This window comes from Rattus rattus, chromosome 2 (assembly GCF_011064425.1).
Source record: "Rattus rattus isolate New Zealand chromosome 2, Rrattus_CSIRO_v1, whole genome shotgun sequence".
Taxonomy (NCBI): domain Eukaryota; kingdom Metazoa; phylum Chordata; class Mammalia; order Rodentia; family Muridae; genus Rattus; species Rattus rattus.
Genome location: NC_046155.1, coordinates 175,108,354 through 175,125,750, shown reverse-complemented (window position 1 = coordinate 175,125,750; position 17,397 = coordinate 175,108,354). Strand labels below are relative to the sequence as shown.

The 17,397-nt window shown below is 38.8% G+C and overlaps 1 protein-coding gene across 1 annotated transcript; it reads left to right on the top strand.

The window, feature by feature from the left end:
* Positions 1-5,930: 5,930 nt before the first annotated feature.
* LOC116893424 (zinc finger and SCAN domain containing protein 4C-like) lies at positions 5,931-15,811 on the top strand. Its single transcript, XM_032895202.1, has 3 exons — positions 5,931-6,326; positions 14,599-14,758; positions 14,844-15,811. Exons 1-3 carry the CDS (start codon positions 5,931-5,933, stop codon positions 15,809-15,811), a joined length of 1,524 nt encoding a protein of 507 aa, XP_032751093.1.
* The last annotated feature ends 1,586 nt before the right edge of the window (positions 15,812-17,397 follow it).

Here is a 17,397-nt window from a genome sequence, read left to right as displayed (position 1 = left end):
TATTGACTTTGTTTTGTTTTTATTATTTTGTTTAATCATTTTTCCTGGCAAGAATTCTTTTTTTTTTTTTTCTTTTTTTCGGAGCTGGGGACCGAACCCAGGGCCTTGTGCTTGCTAGGCAAGTGCTCTACCACTGAGCTAAATCCCCAATCCCAAGAATTCTTATATACCAAGTAAAGTATTAATCTATGTCCAAAGCATCAGCTATAAGTTGAGACGTTTTGGCTATGGGAACAGGCTATTGTTCGATCCCATTGCTAGGGGTAGGCTAGGTAACTTGAGGCAGACAGCGAAAAATGAGGTGTGGAGTCTGCAATTGTGGCCAAAGTTGTTTAACTTTGGCAACTCTGATCAGCAATTGTGTGGCTTATTTTTGTCAATTTCTAGCCTCTTGAAATCTTTGTTATTCTGCAGAGAAAAGCTGATGGTTTCTGGCAATTTGACTCCTGCTAATAGCAGCAGGGAATGAAAACAAAAACTTAGTTACTTGCCCCCCCCCCCGCCCCACTATTGCTAGTCAGGCTGGAGTCTCAAGAGATTATCGGTTCCTCATGAGCCAGAGAGAAAAGAAAAAGAAGAAGGGGGGAGAGTCAAACACACACACACACACACACACACACACACACACACACACACACATACATAGATATGCTCTCTCTCTCTCTCTCTCTCTCTCTCTCGTCTGCCTGACCATCTGTGTTCATGAATACTTACATAGACTCACATGTGTCCACATACATATTTATATACATACATATAGACAGACAGAGATATAACTATATACATTTCGTAGATGGGGTGGACCCCCCAAAAGCCACACTTAGTTTCTTGCCTCCAGCAATTTATACCTACTTAGAAGTACTTTAAAGCACTACCTCATAGATAAAATGTTAAACAAAAAGAGAGTTATAGAAGGATGCCCGATAGTAAGTTCAAAGCAATATTTTATTCTATATGTTCAAAACAATAGTTTCATATGGCCTTGCTTTAGTGCATAACTGTAGGCCATCCTTGGGCCTAACCTAGAATGAATGTGTTTCCTTGATCAAAAATTTGTTCCAAGTCTATTTCTCTTCTTAGTGTAATTTTGAAAGATCAATTTACTCCTTATCATGTAGCATCTACTTACTATTCTATGAGGAGACTACACTTTCTATTCTTGATTTTAATGTTATTATATATTTCTGGCAAAACAACTAAAACCATCTCCTTAAACTTTGTTCTTAAAATTATTTTAATCAAATTAGGAATGCTGCAAAGTCATTAATTCATCTAAATAGGATTAATTCCTGAAAGTAAATCTTCATGGTGATCTGTAGGAAATTTGCTCAATAGGGAGGGATGGTGCCCCCAAATCACTAGGCAATGTAATAATGGAAGGAAAAGACTGTACTCAGGGAGAAGCAATCCTGGGAGAAAGTCTCTAGGACTCTGGCTTTTCAGACTGCAACTGTCATCCCCATGCAAATCAGTGGGCTACCTCTGGGAAACTCACTTGCTTGCCACAGACTTTTCTAGATAGCTTCTGTCATTGTGGATTGAGTTTATGGAATAGCTTCTTAGCTACTTTTTGAGAAATTTCAGATCATGTGGGAAACTCTTTTATCTACCCAGAAAATATATCTGTATCTTCTCACATCCTTAGATCTCAGGAAGTCAGTTTTCCCAAAGATCAGCAGGGTTGGTCTGTTGTTTGGAATCCTTCCTTGGTAAGGGCTGTTTTGAATTTACTTAAGCACAATCATGACATCTATCTGGCTGAGACATCACACACTAGTTATCCAGCCTAGGTATAACATATCTTTGTCTAAGAAATGCAGAGAGTTTTATAGACCCCCACATGAATAGTCTGGTGAAGGTCATATTCCTATGAGATCTCAGACAGAAATGGCTTATAGTATGTCATAGAATATCAATAGACATCACTGGTCTTAGGGCTTTTGTAGGAGAACTAAGTTAGCAGCCTGGCAGTGGTAGACATCATTTTGTAGGGAAAGTCAAATAACCTTTAGGAGGACCACAAAGTGTTAATGACCCTTTTATAAGCAGTGAAAAGCACTCTTTTCTTATAGGTTGCACTGTGAACATGTCTGGAAGTAAAGCATATCAAATACGATGTTTATTTAAACAGTGACTAACTTTTCTTTTCCCCATCTGACAGTCAGTGTGAGACCAATCAGTTCTGCTCTCTGGGCTGAGGTACCTACCTACCTGTCTTCCTCCCAGTTTGTTTTACTTTGTTTGTTTGTTTTTTTTTTTTTACTACTCACTGTATGTGGTTTCATCTTTAATCCTGTGAAAGTCACAAACAAGCAACTGCATTATCAGTATGCAGGGAAACTGAATTAATAATGGTGTGTTTCTCAAAGCTTACCTGAGGGTAGGCCCTGAATTGAGCCTGATACTGAATCACATAGACATCAGATAGCATTCTGGTGGCATTCAGAGAAGAAATTCAACCATGCCATAAGGTCTGGTAAGTATAGAAATTTAAACCAGAGATAACTTGCTTTGTTTGTTTGTTTGTTTTATTAAAATAGCAGTGCCACCACAGCTCTTATATAGGTGGGTCATTCTGTGCTAATAGGATTAAATTATTTGGACAGCTATATACAGGGAGTTTCCATGTACAAAGATTGGGTTTGTAGTTTAATGGACAAACAGAAGAAAAGATTTTAAGATATATGGAAGTTCCAGTGATAGAGTCAAAGTCAGAGCTGTTTTTGAAGCCTAAGGTAGAATTAATTTAGTGTCTGTCCAGATTAGAGAGTCAGTGACCATTTTTGTGCTGGTGTATAGAGGCCTTGCTATTTCCACGAACTCTAGTATCCAGAGACATCAATACCCTACTGCACCTAGGTAGTCTTGAACCTGTCTCTGCCAATAGGAGGCTGAAGAGCACATCTTTCAGATACAAGGTGTATACCTGTTTCTCTGGAAGAATCACATTCATGAAATCAGAGGGCCCAGGTTCTTCACATGCTGAAGAGGTATATTCCAGGGGGACTAGCAAGGAAACAGTATGTGTATGTGTCCAATCCAGGCAATATGATGGACTGCACTTTCCTGATTTGTTCATTGGGTATTTTTTAATGAGGATTACGGTAGCTGAACTAGTTAGTTGAACAATTACAGGAACTTGGTATTAGACCAGTCTTAGGGATTAGGGTTCTGATCATACCATCTGCAATCTATGTTATTAATAAGAGAGATAATCCAAGTATGTCTTTTGTTTGAAGGCAGAAATTCCAGCTAGTAGGTATTCTTTGGACACAAGGTAAGACACCAAGATTTTGCTGGGTATCTATAAGTCTAATTGCATCTCATCATCAGAGGTGGAGAAAGTAGTTTTCAGGTTTTGCAAAAGCTTCGTATTAGCCAAAATGTGAATATTCTTATCTGAGCCTAGTCCCTTGAGCCCAATGACAAGTACTTGCCAAATTTCTATAAGGAGGTCCAAGAACTCTCCACATAGAAATTTGTTTGTTTCTCTGGATGACCTTGCAGACCCCAAAAGATTCAGATCTCCAAAAGGAGGAGCACAGGTCTTAAGCTGAGGAGATGGAGGATCTCAAATCAGAGAAAGCCACTGGCTAATCATGCCAACAAAACTGACAAAAGCACATAAAAGATAGGCAGAAAAACAGTGTAAAAATGACCAGAGGTGGCCACTTATATTGGTGTGAATATGCTTGGCCAAGAAGGAGTGGTACTGTTAGGATGTGTGGCCTTGTAGGAGGAACTGTGTAACTGTGGGGACCCTCCTTTGAGACCCTCCTAATAGCTGCCTGGAAGGCAGTTCCTCCTGGTTATGTTGAATCGAGCCTTAAAACTCTCAGCTTCTTCACCAGCAACATGTCTTCCTGCATCCTGCCGTGCTTCTTGCTGTGATGCTAACTAAACTGAAACTGTAAGCCAGCCCTAATTGTTTGCCTTATAAGAGTTGGCCCGGTCATAGTGTCTTCTCATAACAATGGGAGAACTAAGTAAGACACCACCAAACATTTATGCATCTGGAAATACAAAGAGATCCAGTGACATATCCATGAAATCCAGATACTGCATCAGCAGCCATGTGTGATCTTTCCTGTATGTCCAAACAGTAGTTGCCTTAACCATTCTTAGCTGAGGAGGTGACAGACCAGGAGAATTTCTAAAGTGTTTTCCTTTTAGGTGGAAGTTTCAAGCGCCTCTAGGACATTAGGGGAACACTGCACAAAGGCAGCCCTGGGGAGCTTAACATCTCAGTATGTGCATCATTCAGAGTTCACTGACCACTGAACTCTACCCCACCCAAAGCAATTCTGAGAGCCTGGATGCCTAAAGGCCTGGTTTTGGAGATGTTTGTGGAACTCCAGAAATATGGGCAATTCATAACAAAGGATTAGTCAGACATGCGATTAAACCAATTGAAAACTTTTTATTAGCCTGCCTTGGAATACAATGGTGATGTGTTTATAAAAAGATAAAGAGGGGGAATTATGTTCTATGGAGGTGTGGTGAGGTCTGAGGAAAGGGGGTGCCTCAACAGGCTCATGCTGAGATATCCCTTCCTCATGAGGGACCAGCCAGAGGAAGGGATAGTAGAATAGAGTTTATTCATGGCATGGGGAGGAGAATTAAGATGATATAAGAGCAGAGCAGAGAGAGAGAAAGAAAGAAGAGAGAAATGGGAGAGAGACAGAGACAGAGAGAGAGAGAGACAGAGACAGAGACAGAGACAGAGACAGAGACAGAGACAGAGACAGAGACAGAGGAGACAGAGACAGAGACAGATGGAGAGAGAGGAGGAATGTGTGTGTGTGGGGGAGTCTGGCCATGAGCACATGAAGAGAAAGAGGGGAAGGCAATGGGGACAAAGGGAGGGGGAAGGCAAGAGTAAAAGAACAAGAGAGCAAGAGAGTGAGGAGATACAAGCAGCCCCTATTATAATGTCAGGCATACCTGACTATTGCTAGATAACCATGGGACTGGAGCTTAGACAGAATGCTAACACTAGGTGTTCAGAATCCCATTGTACACTTGAACCCTTCTCTGGGTAAGCTTTTAAGCAAAAAATCTTATTTGGGCTTGACATATGTCAAGTAACAGGAACAGTTGGCAAGAAGCAGAATTACCAAAGCAAAAACCAAGGTTACTACACTAAGAGACTTTCCCTTACCTATGTATGGGCTTCGGTGGATTAGGCCTTCACTTTAGTTTTGAAAACTGTAAAGTCTACAACCTGAGTTTTACACCCTGATTAGTACTTCTATCATTGAGCAGGTGTGCAAAACACATGGGGCCTGCTATGTCTAGGATACTGTTATAGAGTGGGTGGCTATGGATAATCATTTTGATATATGACATGGCATTTTATATTTTAAATGCTACTCAAGCGTGAGAATTATATATGTGTGTGTGTGTGTGTGTGTGTGTGTGTGTGTGTTTATGGATATGTTTTTGCTGCTGAATGAACTTAATGTTATGATCATTTGCTTGTAATGTTTTTCTGTTAAGGAAGTATTATTTTGTGGCACTTTATAATGGGAAACAAGGGTGAACCTTAAATTTTTGGGGTCAGAAACAATATATTCACCTTTTCCAAAGTTGAAACAGATAGGCCTGTGCTACCTCACACTTTGCTATGTTCTTATGTTCTTCCCATTTTGACAAAGAACTTTTCTCCCTAGTGTGTCAAGCATTGTTATATTTTGCATCTTCTTTATGTTTTGTTCTTTGGAAGCATTTTTGGAACACTAGTATGAAATATTTTCTGTCAGGTACTATGAAACTGTGACAGAATTTTAATTGATTTTTTCTTTTATTATATGTCTCTTCTCTTTTAAATTTATAGCTTTTGCACATCACCAACTATTGAAAGTGATCCTAAAGTCACAAGACAGATATTGAAGTGCCATAGTGGGATTATTCTTGGGATTCTTTCTACAATGGCTTCACAGGTCAGAGAAACATTTAATCTTGACTCACTGACAAATGCCCTTCAATTAGACAATTTAGAGTTTATTCCTAACCAGCATTCTGCTGTGAAATTTGGAGAAGACATCGATACCTCACCATGTGCTCAGCTTAACTTTCCACCAAATGGCAATGGCTCATTGGCAAAGGAGGAGCTGCAGATGCTCTGGGAGATGTTTACTGCATGGTTGCAACCTGAAAAGCAGAGCAAGGAGCAGATGATTTCTCAATTGGTCTTGGAGCAGTTTCTCATCACTGGGCACTGCAAGGACAAGTTTGCCTTGAAAGAGAACTGGGAATCAAGTGGAAGGAATATGGGGAGATTCATGGAGGGGCTAACTGATGAGTGCTTGAAGCCTCCTACCATGGTGAGTACCCAGGGTGAGATGGCTATGCTGGGAGGAAAGGCAGTCATTTGGATTTGGGAAAAAGTAAAAAAGTTTGGCAGTTTTGTTACTAGTGAGATTTTATTCATTCCACCAAAAGTCTTACAAGGAAGCATTAGCACTGTCCTAAATTAGTATAAATAATGTAGAAAGGTCATCAATGTTTTGATGAGCATATTTAAATTTAGTTTATTAAGATGATGGCAGAGAGACTGAGGAGTTGACAATTGGACTTTAAGGGTTTAGAAGAAATGCCTTGAGTCTGGAATATGGCTGAGTCATGGAAGTACTTACACTGTAATCATGAGGATTGAGTTGGGACCTTAGCAAACACTTAAATATATGTATGACAGCATTAGCCTATGATACCAGGACCTATGAGGTTGAATCTGGGGATTAAAGTGCCTAAATGGCTTTCCAAATAGTCTACTACATGACACTAGGATATTCTTCCTTGAAAACTGATGTGACAAAATGATAAAGTATGTTTTCTGATTTTGAAATATGGCTCTCACATTTGTATTTGGCAATCATATACTCACAAGAAATGCCTTGATCAATACTAATGCCTCAATTTGTATCTTTTAAACTGGAAAGATTTAATGCAGATGTAATTACATTGTAACTCCTTTTGAAGTCTAGATTTGCATAATTCTCAGGCATTGAAAGACGGTTTCTGAATGTCACTGTACAAATAACTTATTATTATTTTAGGTTTTTTAATTTACATTTTGGTTGATTTGTTTGTATGGTTGATTATTTGGGGTTTCTTTTTGTTTGTTTTCATTTGTGACATCATTTCATTATGTAGCAGTGGCTAGATGGGAACTCAAGGAATTTATAACTGTTTTCCAGGCACTGAATTAAATGTGTTGACTACCATGCCATTCTGTGTATTTACATTTTTAAGTCTATAAACAAGGTGTCATTTCACAGTTTGTTTTACTTCACATTTTCACTCCTTTGAGCTTTAAGTTGAAAATTTCATGATTGAAACTGAAATCCAAGTAAACTGCCTCCATAAAAGCCAGTCATGTTCTGAAGAACAGAGGCAGTTTGCATCTTGTGGAGACATAAGTTTTTGTTGGACTGGTTTCAGTTGGGTGTGAGTTGTGATGTCAAGCTTGTTCTTAGTAGCTTAATAGTATTGCATCATTTAAGTGAATGAAATTTTCTCTATCCATTCTTCTGTTGTTGTACATCTGGATTGTTTCCAGCTTCTGGCAATCACAGATAAGGCTGCTATGAACATATTGGAACAAGTACCCCTGTAGTATGGTGGGGTATCTTGTGGTTATTTGCTCAAGAATAGTGTAGCTGTGTTTTCAGGTCTATTTCAAAGTTTCTGAGCAAACTCCAGATTGATTTACAGAATAGTTATAAAAGTTTGCAATCCCACCAGCAATGGAGGAGTATTCCCCATTCTCCACATTGTCAGTGTGTACTGTCACTTGAGTTTTTGATCTTAGCCATTCTGATTGGTATAAGGTAGAATCTGAGGGTCATTTTGATTTGCCTTTCCCTAAAGGATAGACTTTGAACATTTCTTTATGTGCTTATGACCATAGAAGATTCCCCTGCTGTTAATTCTGTTTACCTCTGTACCCCAATTTTTAACTGGGTTATTTGGATTTTTTGAATATTAGCTTCTTGAGTTCTTTATATATTTTGGATATTAGCACTCTATTGGATGTAGGGTTAGTAAAGATTTTTTTCAATCTGTAGGCTTGCAATTTATCCTATTGACAATGCCCTTTGCCTTACAAAAGCTTTTCAGTTTCATGAGGTCCCATTTATCAATTCTTGATCTCAGAGCCTGACATTGGAGATCTGTTTAGGAAATCATCCCCTCTCCCCGTGCCAATAAGTTCAAGCCTCTTCCCACTTTCCACTTTCTCTTCTAATAGAATTTGTATAGATTTTGTATATCTAGTTTTATTTTGAGGTCCTTGACTTAGTTGAACTTGAGTATTTTTCAAGTGCAAACATGGATCTATTTTAATTCTTCTACATACCAACTGCAATTTAGACCAGCACCATTTAATGAAGAAGCTTTCTTTTTCCATTGTATATTTTGTGCGTTTTTGTCAAAGATCAGCTGTCCATAAGTGTGTTGGCTTATTTCTGGGTCTTCAATTCTATTCTATTGATCTACCTGTCTGTCTCTGTACCAATACCATGCAGTTTTTATCACTATTGTTCTGTAGTCCAGCTTGAAGCCAGAGATGTTGACTTCCAGAGTTCTTTTATTGTTAAGAACTGCTTTACCTATCCTGTGTTTTTTGTTTTTCCATAAGAAGTTGAGAATTGCTCTTTGCATGTCTGTGAAGAATTGTTTTAGAATTTTGATGCGGATTGTCTTCAATCTGTAGATTGCTTTTGGTAATACTGTCATTTTTACTATGTTAGTCCTACCATTCCATGAACATGCGAGATCTCTCCAATTTCTGAGATCTTCTTTGATTTCTTTCTTGAGAGACTTAAAATTCTTGTCATACAGATCTTTCACTTGCTTGGTTAGAGTGACACTATATTTTATATTATTTTTGACTTTTGTGATGGGTGCTTTTTCCCTATTTTCTTTCTCAACCCATTTATCATTTGTGTAAAGAAAGGGTACTGATTTGTTTGAGTAAATTTTATATCCAGTCCCATTGCTGAAGTTGTTTATCAGCTGTAGAAGTTCTCTGGTTGACTCTTTCCTTGCCAATTCGTATTTCCTTGGTCTTCTTTTGTTGTCTGTTTAATTACCCTCACTCGAACTTTGAGTACTATATTGAATAAATATGGGGAGACTGGGCAGCCTTGTCCTTTCCCTGATTTTAGGAGGATTGATGCAAGTGTCTCTCCTTTTAATTTGATATTGGCTCTTGCTTTGTTGTACATTGCTTTTATTATGTCTCAGTATGGGGCTTGAATTCCTCATCTCTCCAAGACTTTTACCATGAAGAGCTGTTGTATTTTGACAAACGCTTTTACAGCATCTACGGAGATGATCATATGATTTTTTCTTTGAATTTGTTTATATATTGGATTACATCAATGGATTTTCATATATTGAACCAACCTTGCATCCATGGGATAAAGCCCACTTGATCGTGGTGAATAATGCTTTCTATATTTTCTTGAATTCAGTTTACTAGAAATTTATTGAGTATATTTGCATCGATATTCAAAAGCAAAATTGGACTGCAGTTCTCTTTGTTGGGTCTTTGTGTGGTTTAGGGATCAGAGTAATTGTGTCTTCATAGAATAATAAATTAGGTAATGTTCCTTCTGTTTCTATTTTATGGAATGGTTTGAGGAGTGTTGTTAGTTGATATTAGCTCTTTCATAAAGGTCTAGTAGACTTTTGCGCTAAAGCCATCTGGCCCTGGACTTTTTTTGGTTGGAAGATTTTTAATGACTCCTCCTAATGTCTTAGGACATATAAGACTGTTTATATAGTTTACTCGTTACATGTAGTTTTAAAAAGCATGCTACTGCCTTCCTAGTACCTCTGACCTATCCCGGTTTAGCTCTTAGATTAGCTGCTTCAGGCTTTGTCGCCTCCGTCTCCGTCCCACAGAAAAGGAGTGACACTATGTTCTTCTCAAAGCAGTTTATTCAGGAATCTTTTTCTGCATGCAAGCAACAATCTCTTTTCTTATTTCTCTCCTCCTCCCAGCCCCGGAGCACACTCCCTTATATCCTCCCTCAACTCTGCCTCCTCAGTCCAGACTGCATAGTCTCAGTTCATAGGTCCACGTCACATGGCCTGATCTTGCGTCATGGTGCGCCTGCGCAGCTCTCACAATGGATGTGGCTAGTTTCAGGTGTGTGAGGAAGTCAGGTGCTAGTCATGAGACTTAGCTGCAGTCCCGGGCGCCATCTTGGGACTGCCGCCACACCCGCTCCCCACATCCTTTGTGACTGTATAGCTCAGAATGGCTCCCTACAAAGCCTCAATTCCAATTTGCCCATTTCTGCTGGCTAATTTTGCCAAGCCACCATCAATGGATCCATCTTTCCTTTTTCTCCTGTCCATTTTTGTCTGGCCTGAACAACTCCATCCTTTCTTTCTGCTCCTGGAACCCAGAAGTCCCACCTATTTCCTTTCACCCAGAAATTGACTTCTGCCTTCTCTATTGACACAATCAAGTGCCAATTAGGGAATCATCACTTCCCTCTATATTTATCTGCTCTTGATTTAACTTTGGTACTTGGTATTGGTCTAGAAAATCATCCATTTTATCTAGACATTCCAGTTTGGTTGAGTATAGGCTTTTGTAGTAGGATTTGATGATTATTTGAGTTTCCTAAGTTTCTCTTGTTATGTCTTCTTTTTCATTTCTGATTTTGTTAATTTGGATATTATCTCCATGCCTTTTAGGTAGTGTGGCTAAGAGTTTATCTATCTTGTGGATTTTCTCAAAGAACCAGCTTTTGGTTTTGTGGGTTCTTTGTATAGTTCCCTTTGTTTCTATTTGGATGATTTTAACCCTGAGTTTGACTGTTTTGTGCCATCTACTCCTCTTGGGTGTGTTTGCTTCATTTTGTTCTAGGTCTTTCAGGTGTGCTGTTTAAGTTGCTAGTATAGGATTTCTCCAATTTCTTTACCAGGGCACTTAGTGCTGTGAATTTTCCTCTTAACACTGCTTTCATTGGGTTCCATTAGTTTTGGTAATGCCATGTCAGCATTTTCATTGAGTTCCTGAAAATCTTTAATTTCTTTCTTTCTTTCCTAGACAAGATGTCATTAAGTAGAGAGTTGTGTGCATGGTTATGTGGGGTTTTTTGGTTGTTGTTGTTTTTGTTGTTATTCAAGTTTAGCCTTAATCTATTATGATCTAGTAGGATGCATGTGATTATTTCAATCTTCTTGTATCTCTTGAGGCTTGTTTTGTGACTGACTATATGTTCAGTTTTAGATAAGGTACCATGAGGTGCTGAGAAGAAGGTATAATTCTTTTGTTTTAGGGTGTAATCTTCTGCGTATATCTTTTAAATCTATTTGGTCCATAACCTATATTGGTTTCATTTTGTCGTTGTGTAGTTTCTGTTTCAATCACCTGTCTATTGGTGAGAGTGGGGTGTTGAAGTCTCCCACTATATTATGTGTGTTTCACCATGTGTTTTGAGCTTTAGGAAAGTTGTTTTTGTTTTCTTTTGGTTTTTTAATATTTGTATGGTTGCCCTTACATTTGGGGCTTAGATGTTCAGAATTGAGACTTTCTCTTGGTGGATTTTTCCTTTGATGAATATGAAGTGTCCTTCCTTATCTTGCTTGATAACTTTTGGTTGAAAGTCTATTTTATTGGATATTAGAATGGCAACTCCACTTGTTTCTTGTAACCATTTGCTTAGAAGACTTTCCAGTCTTTTTTTTTTGTTTTTGTTTTTTTGTTTTTTTTTTCTTTTTTCTTTTTTTCGGAGCTGGGGACTGAAGCCAGGGCCTTGCGCTTGCTAGGCAAGCGTTCTACCACTGAGCTAAATCCCCAACCCCGACTTTCCAGTCTTTTACTCTGATAGTGTCTATCTGTGTCACTGAGGTGTGTTTCTTGTATGCAGCAAAATGTGGGATCCTGCTTCAGTATTCAGTCAGTTAGCTTATGTCTTTTTATTGGGAAATTAAGTTCTTTGATTTGACAGATATTAAACAGAGATGATTGTTAGTTTCTGTTATGTTTGTTGTTGTAAGTGCATTCTGTATATGTGATGCTCTCCTTTTGGTTTTGTGTGATGATTAACTCCTTGTTTTATCTTTGGTGTGGGTACCCTTTTTGTGTTGGAGTTCTCTTCCTAGAATCCTCTGTAGGTTTAGATTGGTAGATAGACATTGTTTAAATTAGTTTTTCTCCTAGAATATTTCTGTTTCTCTATATATAACAATTGAGTTTTGCCAGTTATAATAGCCTTGGCTGGCATTTGTGTTCTTGTAGGGTATGCATGACCTCTGTCCATTCTCTTTTGACTTTTTTTTAAAAGATTTATTCATTTATTATGTATAAGTACACTGTAGCTGTCTTCAAATACACCAGAAGAGAGCATCGGATCTCTTTACAGATGGTTGCAAGCCACCATGTGGTTGCTGGGAATTGAATTCAGGTCCTCTGGAAGAGCAGTCGGGGCTCTTAACCGCTGACCCATCTCTCCAGCCCCCTCTTTTGGTATTTAATGTCTCAGTTAAAATCTGTTACAATTCTGACAGATCTGCCTTTATATAACTTGACTTTTTTCCTTACTACTGTTAATGTTCTTTCTTTGTTCTCTGCATGTAATGTTTTAAGTATTATGTGAAGAGAGAATTTTCTTTTCTGGTCCAATTTGTTTGGTGTTCTATAGGCTTCTTGTACATTTATGTCTACTTATTTTTTTTTAGGTTGGGCAAGTTTTCTTCTATAATTTTTGAAAACATTTCTGATTCTTTGATCTGGGAATCTTTGCTCTCTCCTATTGCTATTATTTGTAGGTTTTATGTGTTTATTGTGTCCTGGATTTCCTGGATGTTTTGGGATAGGAGTTTATGTTTTGTATTTTCTTTGATGGTTGTGTCAATATCTTCTAAGGTATCTTCTATGTCTGAGATTCTGTTTTTTATCTCTTGTATCTTGTTGTTGATGCTTGTATCTGTATCAACTTAACTCTTCCCTAGATATTGGATTGCCAGGGTTGCCTCCATTTTTAATTTCGTTATTGTTTCAGCTTCCTTTTGTAGGTGTAGAGCTACTTTGTTCAATTCCTTCATCTGTTTGACTGTGTTTTCCTATATTTCTTTAAGGGATTCATCTGTTTCTTTCTAAAGGGCTTCTATCGGTTTATGTGTATTTTCCTGTATTTCTTTCAGTGGGTATCCTCTTTAAAGGACTCTAGTAACTTCATGAGATAGGATTTTATGTTAGCATCATGGTTTTCAAGTGAATTGGTGTATATAGGGCTTGCTGTGGTAGGAGAACTGGATTCTGTTGGTGCCAAAGTGCATTGGCTTTTGTTGGTTATGGACTTGTGCTTGCCTCTTGCTGTCTAATTATAACTTATGTTTACTGGCCTGGGTTTTTCTGTCTGGAGCCTGCCTCTGGTGTCCCTGGGTTGCTGCAGGTCTTCTGGAAAACCTGTGGCCATGGCTATAGCAGATCTCCTGGGAGGTCTTCAGCCTGAGGGGTCTTCACAGCAGCAGGCAAACTGTTGATCTGTCCTGGTTGAAGCCAGAGGCCTAAAGGCTGTATCAGACAATTTGTGGGCTCCTTTATGCCCTCCTACTATACAGATTCCTTTTCTTTTTGTTTTTTCCTGCCAAACCATGGTCATTTCCCCCTAAGATGTTGTTGTAAAAATATAAAAATAAATGATGTATTTTTATCTTTTTGTCTTTTATCCCCACTGGGTCTACACCTCGGTGCTCAGATATCTGCTAGATATCTTGGCGGAAACACATCCCAGCCGCACTTTCCTACACTCAAACCCCCACATAAAGGAACACACAACACAATAATCTTTGACCCAATTGGTAAGATATAATTGCCCACTTAAACATACAAAGCCCGGTACCATCCATCCCTTAAGAACATTGATAACAAGCTGTAAATACACAGAGCAGAATCTTAACATCACCTGCCATGGCTTCTCCCCTCTCTCCTGTCTTCCCTTCTCTTCTCTTCTCCTCCTCCTCCTTCAAACTTCTCTCCCGCCCATCCTTCCTTCTCCTCCAATGACAGGTCTCCTTCTATCCTGTGCCTGCCCTTCACCTGTACTTTACAAATTCAATGGAGAGGTGGTTCTGGTGAAGTCACCTGAGTTCTGAGTCCTTGACTAGGCAGCTGTCCTTGTGGCAGTGGAATTAGCATCAAAATACAGTAACTTCAGGGCAAACCACAACACTAAGAGAGTCAGTTTGTAATAGTTACAATATCTTGGGTGGGAGAAGAGACAATGATTGCAAGAAGCAGCAACTTTTTTTGAAGGGGATCTTCCTATTTGTAAATTAGTCAAAATTCATCTGATCTTTTAATGATTTGAAGAGTTGAAGAAAATATTGTGGGCCAAAGTTTATAGGAAACCTTTTGTTTTCTTCTATACAGTGACACAATATTTGCAGACACAGGGTAGATAGTGACTTTAGAGAAGAGAATTTGTGAATGCCAGGATACTACTCCTAGATATGAGGGCTAGACACATGAGCTAACCTATAGGCCAGTGATCCTGTGTAAGCAGACTGAGGGAAGGTTTTCTGTCATCCACAGATTCATTGACAATGGTCACTTGGCTTTGTTTACAGGTCTGTGTCTCGATGCAGGGGCAGACAGCCCTTTTTTCTGAAAACATGCCCTTAAAAGAAGTCATCAAACATTTGAAACAACAGCAAGCAACAGCAATGCCAAAACAAAAGAATTTACAGTCACACTTGCAGAGACCCCAAGACATGTTCATGGAAACAGGTGAGTTTAAAAGCTGAACAGAAGAGGGGTGTTGTGCGGGAATCCCTTCTGGGACACAGTTTCATAGACTATCTTATTTTCACAGGAAATGAGAACAGTGGAGATACCTGCAACAATCCATGGAATGCTAGTGAAAGAAATAGTGGTGTTAATAGTTCTGGAGAGGAGAGGAGTCCTCTTCTCATTATCCAAATAGATCAGTATGCTGAGCCTAAAGCTAAAGCTGTTTCTTATGCAGTCACCCAGAGTGCCAGAAAGACAACTGAAGTCACTTCCAAGTACCCAATAGAGTCCCTGAGGACATGCTTCTCTCAAACTGTCCCTACGGAGGTAAAACCAGGATTATTCTCCAGGCCACACAAGACTAAAAATAGTGATGATGGCTGTTACAGTTCCTCAAATGCTCGTGAAGGAAATCATGGTGTTAGCAGTCCTGCAAATGAGCAGGTCTCTTTTCCAATTCAGGCAGATGAGTTGAAAGACAGCAGCGCTTCTTATGGAGTCACCGAGTATTTAATAAGAGCCACTCAAGGCACCTCCAGGCCCCTAGAATATTCCTTAAGGGCACCTTCTGAAGAAGGTGCCCCAGTGGAGGTACTAGGGTTCCTTACCAGGCCAGACCTTCCTCCCTCTGTGACTTTACAACTTTTACAAAGCAATAAGGTAAACTCTACCTGTGAAGTTCATCAAGAGAGAATCCAGAAAGACCTCAATACATACACAAGTGGTGAATGTCCCCAAACCTTTAAATATCCCTATAATCATTCAGCACGCCGGAAAAAAACCAGGAAGACGAGGTCATTTTTCTGTTCTGAATGTCATAAAGGCTTCTATAATCAATCAGACCTCCGAGTTCATGAGATCATCCATAAGGAAGAGAAGCCTTTTGAATGTCATATATGCAAAAGACCCTTCAGCCACAAGACAAACTTGAAGGCTCATGAGAGGATTCACACTGGAGAAAAGCCCTACACCTGCTTTCTGTGTAACAAAAGCTTCTGCCAGTCATCCACATACCACCGTCACATGAGAAATTGCCACAAATTTCACTGATCTGTAGAATTCTATAAGATGATAGCAGGGTTTCATACTCAGTGCTTCATCTGCACATGAAGTAACATGTAGCTTCTGAACAGCATTTATTCAGTGAAGAGTAATATATAATTCCAGGACCCATCTAGGAAAAGCATATTAATAGGTGGAATGTTTCCTAAAATGTAATCTTATCAGCCTTACCTAAAGAAGCGAAACTGTCGGGGTTGGGGGATTTAGCTCAGTGGTAGAAAGCGCTTGCCTAGGAAGCATAAGGCCTAAGGTTGGGTCCCAGCTCCGAAAAAAAGAACCAAAAAAAAAAAAAAAAAAAAAGAAAAAAAAAAAAAAAAAAGCGAAACTGTCATAGATCTACATTCCATTGAAAATCCATCTCAGAAAAACACCTGCTAGTATGGAGCTTCTCCTCAATGGCTCCTGGAAATATAAATACTGAATTATTAATCTGTTTGTTGTCCCATTCTACTGTCAAGTGAGGGTGAAGATGAGTCATTTGACAGTTTAGTGTAACAAATGTCTAATGCCTAAAAGAGAGCTTGTACTTTGTACCAGATGTATATTAAGTAAGCAATGACACTGTAAAATAAATGCCACATTTGTATGTTTTGTGTGGTTATACTCTGTGTGTGTGTGTGTGTGTGTGTGTGTGTGTGTGTGTGTGTGTAAGGTGTGTGGTTTTGTGAGTGTTTGTATTTTCTCTTAGTTCCACAGCAGAAGTGGATAGTTAGAGTTCTTAGCTGTCAATTCTTGAGTTTTACCTTGTTTCAGACAAGGTTTATTGGCAACTTTGTATACCAGTCTATGTGACCCTAGATTCTCCAAGTATTCTCTGCTCTCAAGCTCCATAGGAATTTCTGACAGTGGCCTACCATTTGCTCTGTCTTTTTGTACCCAAGTCTAATATTTCGAGGTAAGTTCACTGCCCTCTTACCCATTTCCCTTCCCATGAATATTCACTGGTTACAGATCAAGAATAAAATTACCACCACCACCTAAATAGATGGAGTTGCAAAGCAACTTGAGGCCTTGCTGCTTTCAGAAGATGGCCAGTTCAGGCTCTTTGTGCCCTAGTACTAGGAGAATTTGCTAGGGTTACTGTCATAGATTCCATTAAGTTTCCCTTGTATTAGTCTCCATAAATTTCAGATGTTTCTCCCATTATTTTCGCCATCTTCCCTTTTGTTACCAATTCCACTCATCCAGAGTCCACTTGCTAAATCTAGTCAACTTCCTTTTCCCAGAAAGACCCTTATGTTCTCCCTTCACTTCTTATTTCTTAGCCTTTTTGTCTGATTGTTTGATTGTCCTTTATAAATAATATGTACTTATAACTGGGTACTTACCATTTTTGTCTTTCTGGGTTGGGTTACCTAACTCAAGGTGATTTTTTTCCAGTTCCAACGATTTGCCTGCAAATTTCAGAAAGTCATTGTTTTAAACTGTTTTTTTGTTTGATAGAAAATAGTAAAAAAAAAAAATACTACTACAAATTTAGAGGAAACATTTTTAAAACATGCATTTGAAAAAAAAGCTATCTCAAAATCAGACACTTATACACACATAAACATACACATAATCACACACAGAAA

What these genes read in the sequence shown, in the direction of transcription:
- LOC116893424 (XM_032895202.1), top strand. Translation starts at nt 5,931, where the DNA reads ATGGCTTCACAGGTCAGAGAAACATTTAATCTTGACTCACTGACAAAT. An exon ending in GCTTGAAGCCTCCTACCATG is followed by an intron (nt 6,327 to 14,598) that starts GTGAGTACCCAG and finishes CTTTGTTTACAG; the next exon opens with GTCTGTGTCTCGATGCAGGG. An exon ending in AGACATGTTCATGGAAACAG is followed by an intron (nt 14,759 to 14,843) that starts GTGAGTTTAAAA and finishes TTATTTTCACAG; the next exon opens with GAAATGAGAACAGTGGAGAT.